General features: G+C 52.7%; 1 protein-coding gene across 1 annotated transcript; it reads right to left on the bottom strand.

The window, feature by feature from the left end:
• Positions 1-3,319: 3,319 nt before the first annotated feature.
• LOC113616992 (folate receptor alpha-like) lies at positions 3,320-5,104 on the bottom strand (the record flags this gene model as incomplete). The annotated part of the gene is made up of 2 exons (XM_027100324.1): positions 3,320-4,931; positions 5,089-5,104. Coding segments are annotated over 2 exons (303 nt in total), but the record flags the coding sequence as incomplete, so codon positions are not given.
• Positions 5,105-5,110: the final 6 nt, after the last annotated feature.

The following is a 5,110-nucleotide window of genomic DNA, read 5'->3' as shown; positions in this document are numbered from 1 at the left end:
CCTGGGATTATATTCCCACCTAGCTCTCCTCACTTCACACCCTTCCACAATCCATTATCCTGCTACACTATTTATTCCAGTGTTCATTCATTTGCTAATTCATTCATTCCAGGACCCAATCATCTCTCCATTGATCCCATCACTCCCTGATCTCCAAGAGCACAGGACAAATCTGTACTCTTGGAAATGCCAGGTGATTCAGGATCAGGCTCCTTTGGGGAAACAAAGTCTAGCAGTTTAGAGCACAGGATTCCAGATCCGCCTGTCCATGATCCCAGCTCTCATACTCCCCCTCCTGCTTGACCTTGGGAGAAAATAACTCACATTATCTTGAGGCTTAGTTTCCTCACCTGAGGATTAAATGTAGGGGGGAAAACCCTAAGAAATACTAGCCAGCTGGGCACGGATTGAGAAATCAGTTGGGCATGGGTTGAGGAACGTGTCCCAAGTCACGCAGTAGGGACCACCCAAGTCCAACTCAGGACCCTCAAGTCCAGAGCTCCTTCAGCTTTTGTCCCCTGCTCTTTCCCTGTGCTGAGGCTCCCATAGGGGTAACTGACACAGAGTACTGGGGGAGTACTGGGAGGGCTGAGAAAACCCTTTCCCCAGGTCCTGCTGGATCCCACTCAGTCAGTCGGTGGTTTTTCTTGCTGTGGCTGCTTTCTAGAGCCAGAGCTCTCTTCCCCTCCATGCCACCTACCTCACCCTGCAAGCCCCCCCCCCACCCCAGTCTCAGCTTCAGTTCTGGGTCCAGCTCAGACCCCACCACCACCACCAATCACCATCCTCAACACCGCCACCCCTCCCCCCAGGGTCCCAGACTTGAAGCTCTGAGAGCTCAGTGCTGTGCTGAAAGGCGAGTCCTGGGTTCTGCTAACTTGTAGTTTAACCTTGGGCAGGCCCCGTCTCTGCTTCTGGATTCTCTGCCTTTCGGCAGTGGATCCTCCCAGTTCAAATCCTTTAATACTTGCTGGGAGTGCCCTAGGGTGTGTTACTCTGAGAGGGGGTGCAGAGTGGCATACCTGGGAGAAGAGGTGGCCCTCGGTCTGGCTCAGGCTTCTGCTCTGCTCTGCTGTCCCCTTGCCTCAGTCTAGGGGACAGAAGGAGCTTAGTGGCCTAGGAGACGGGCAGTGGGAATGTGGCCCAGGAGAGGCGCTTAGGATAGGGCGAAGGCCACCCAGGAGTTAATTATTGCACGTGGGCTCCAGCAAGGCCTCCAAGGAAGGGTGATGGCTGGGAGGGACTGGATTAATAGTGCAGGCCTAAGGCCAGTCCCCAGGCCCCACTTATTCCACTTTCTCCCCTAAACTCAGGTCTGAGAAAACCTTGCAGCCTGAGTTGCTGGGATCCTTTAAAGAAATCTGCTCCACTTCTAACACCCTCATCCTGTTATACCGATAAAGAGAACGAGACCCAGAGAATCAGGACAGAGCTCGTTGCAGGGCAAGGGCTGGAGCTCGGGCCTCCCAGCTCCCAGGCAGCTGTAGAGAGTATGGAGCTCCCATATCCCCAACTTACAGAGCCACCAACTCTTCAACCTCAGCAGCCTCAGGCATCGCCCACCTACAGCTATAAAATCACAGATGTTCAGGCTACCAGAGCCTCAGTTATTGCAAGGCTCCAGCTCCCCTCCCTTCCCCCCACTCCCCTACCCACTCACACACAAGTCTCTTTTCTCCAGCAGCTAAGAGTCTGCTCTAATGTAGACTCCTCCCACCACTCCTACCCTAGCCAGGGACAGAAGCCTTTCTTTTTCCACCCTCTGAGGCCAGGCTGGTACCACTGGTGGGGAAAGGGAAGAGGGGAGGAGCAAATTTGGGCCAGAGTGAACGTTGAGCTCTGTTTTGTCGAGGTGCCTGTGTGCAACCCGGCGGGGAGGTGGTGGTAGAGGTGAAAGCCCGGGGAAGGGTCCAGGTTGGATGTGGGAGCCATCAGCCTATGATGGCAGCAGAAGTTTAAGGAACATGGGGCCTCACTATCCTTGGAAAGGCCACAGGTCTGAGCCCATGGAGCAAGGGGGCAGGGCTGGGAGCCAGAGGAGGCAGCTGGATCACCGCAGGAGAATCAGCCAGGAAGGAAAGCCCTAAAGAGCCTGCAAAGAAATTGACTCCCGTGGGGGGGGAGGGTGGAGAAATCAACTCCCAGGAGACCCCCAGCTTGTGCCCTGCTTTCCCTCTCCCTCAGAGTGAGCCATACTTGACTTCTGTGATAACTTGGGAGGGTTAAGCCCTCTGAAGACCTGAGCAGGTAGAGGGCTGCTAGAACCCCCAGACCTCCCTCCTGGCTTTACAAGCCCAGCGCAGCCTTCTCCTAATTGGATCATGACCAGGTGTCCAGGAATGCCCAAAAGCATTCCTCTAGATGCTCTTCTAGATGGGACTTACCCCTGTCCCCCATCCTCCACCCCTGCGCCAGGAACTGATCATAAACTGGGCTTTATAGTTCCTCCACTGCAGGAGTGATGTTTGGCCTCCGAGACCTCAGGGGTTCAGAAGAAGCGACCGGCAAGTGGGAAGTGAGTTGGAGGTGGAGTTCTAATCCGTGAGGAGTCCCTGCCCTTCTTGAGCCTCATGCCAGGCTCTGAATCTGAATCCTCAGTGCTCAGGCCACCTGGCCAACAGGGAGGGATACAGTCAAACATCCACTGTGGAGCCGATCCCGAGAGTATCTGCCCAGACTGGAAGCTTAATACCAGCCAGGTTAGCCATTGGCATCCTTGTGGACCCCGATCTGAAGGCTGCCCTGTGACTTGACAAAGATGAAAGGGAGGTCTTTGGCCCTGCGTGGGTGGGGCTCTGGGCTGCAGGGAGTAGGGATGAGAGAAACTGGGGCTTTTCCTGAGTGCCAGCCCATGGCATATGCAGTCGCTTATCACCCATCCTCACAGCTGCGAAAACTGCGGTTCCCAGGCAGCAAAGAGGGGCTAGAGCTGAGTCTGATTCCAAGCCTGGCTTCTTCCACAAAGAAAGGAGAGAGCACTGTGAGGGCATCAGTCTCGAGGGTTGCAGATCCAGTGTTTCTTCTCTGGCCTCATTTCCTGCCCTTGCCCTCTTATCTTCTGTCTTAGCCACCTAGAAATTCTGCTGTGCTTCTATCACTTCCAAGCCTTTGCACTTCCTGAACCCTCTCCATGGAATGCCATTCCTCCACCTAGTCTGCTTGGCAAACATGCTTTGGAAGCTTTCCCTAACCTTTATGGGCTTCCATGGAACTACGCCACACTCTGTGCTCCCCTGGAGCAAACCCTCAGCTCACTGTTCTAAGAGTTACTGGTTCTCACATCTGTCTGCCCCCACCAGACAGTGCAAGGTACTCAATTCCCTTCCTGTCGGCCGACACCGGCAGATTGGGTGTTCAGAAGGCATCTGCTGACTGACAGAATGAGTGCATGTATTCCTTCACTTTCTAAGCACCTCCTCTGTGCTAGGCACTGACCCAGGCCCAGGGGATCTGGCACAAAATGTCATAGACATGGCCCCTGCTTTCAGGTGTGTATGTTTTGTTAGGGAAAAGTCAGACAGTAAACACAGTGGATGGATATCTGTACAAGAGGACTTCTTTTGGTTGAGTGGTCAGAAGTCATTTTAGTGGGGAATTAATTATAGGTTGAAATCTAAGTGGCTACAAGGAGCCAGCCTGCAGAGTATAAAAGAGCATTCCAGGAACCCAGAGAGGGAATATTTGGAGTAAAAGAACCTCCCTCCCTCAAATATCCATCAGTAGGTGACTGAATTAAATGTGATCTATACATAGAACGGAATATTGCCCAGCAATGGAAAAGAATGAATTAGATCTTGTAGATCAATATGGAAAGATCTCAGAAACTGTGTTATGGTAAGAAACATGGCAAGTGAAAACTCCACTGAGATGCCCTTTATCCCACCTATCAGTTTAGCAGAAAATCAGCTTAGCAGAAAATTCATAGTTTAACGCTATACTGTGTTGACCAGATTGTGGGGAAACAAGGCTAGTGGGGGCCACAATGATATAACCCCTGTAAAATTGTAACTATCAAAATTATAAATCCAAATACTCCTTGACCCAGCAATCCCTCTTCTGGAATTCAATGCTATAGCATTCTACTATGTGCATGATTTTTCACTGTAGAATTGTCATTTTTAAAAAATGGAGACAATGCAAGTGTTCATCACGGGGATCTGCCCACTAATATCTCCATAAGGGAAGGAAAGGGAAAGAAACTTTCAGGAGCCTGGTAACTCATCTGCCAATCTCTCCCCAGCTTCCCTCCACCAATTCCCTTGTTCCCTTGCGGCATAGGAGGGGGCATGAGGGAGAAGGCTGGTGCAGAAGTAAGAGCCCCAGGCTAAGGGATCCACTTCCACCCCCTACTTGCTGCTGAACTTCATGTTAGTCCCAGTTCTTCTTCCGGCCTCTCGAGAGGAATGATGAAGCAATGAGGCATGCCCCCACCCCCAACCCACACATCCCCAAATTATTTATAAGGCACAGGACACAATAGATATATCTATTAGAATAGGCTGGCAGAGGATCCCTGTAGGACCTTGGATCAGGAACCAATGACCAGGGTATTGTGGGTCCTTCTCATCTGAGAGAGTGGAGCTGGGCTGAGCTGAGGTTGGGTGCAGGCAAGGAAGTTATCCAGGTGTCAGCAGTGGAAACAGCTTAGCCAAGGAACCAGCGTTGCAGTATCTGGGTCAGGTTGAGCAGGAGAGGTCCGATCCCCTGGGGCATGGCCCCAGAATTTGTGGTCTCAGCATAGAATCTCGCCACCTCCTCGTTGGGGTTGCCCTGGGCTGGGTCGAACCACATCTGGATGCAGCGGCCGCTGCCCCGGCCATAGTTGCTGACTTTGTAGGAGTGACTCCAGATTTCATTGCACAGAGCAGCAGGCGTGGGGAAGTAGAAGTCAAAGCGGTGGCAGGCAGCTCTCACTGGGCACTGGTTATACCCTGTGGGGAGGATGGAAGACCTGTAGCCACTGGGTCCAGAACCGTCTCTTGTTCCACCAGCCCCACAGCCTCAAATCTCCATATACTCGTTCCACACACCCCCTCCACCTCCAAACCCCTCCCTTCCCCCAGCCCCCGCCCCCGCCCAGTCCCTCACCTGAGGTCCAGTTCCAGCCCTT

This window comes from Aethalodelphis obliquidens, unplaced genomic scaffold, assembly GCF_003676395.1.
Source record: "Aethalodelphis obliquidens isolate GAN/ISIS:26980383/991018 unplaced genomic scaffold, ASM367639v1 scaffold1125, whole genome shotgun sequence".
Taxonomy (NCBI): domain Eukaryota; kingdom Metazoa; phylum Chordata; class Mammalia; order Artiodactyla; family Delphinidae; genus Aethalodelphis; species Aethalodelphis obliquidens.
This window is presented reverse-complemented; position numbering and strand designations above follow the sequence as displayed.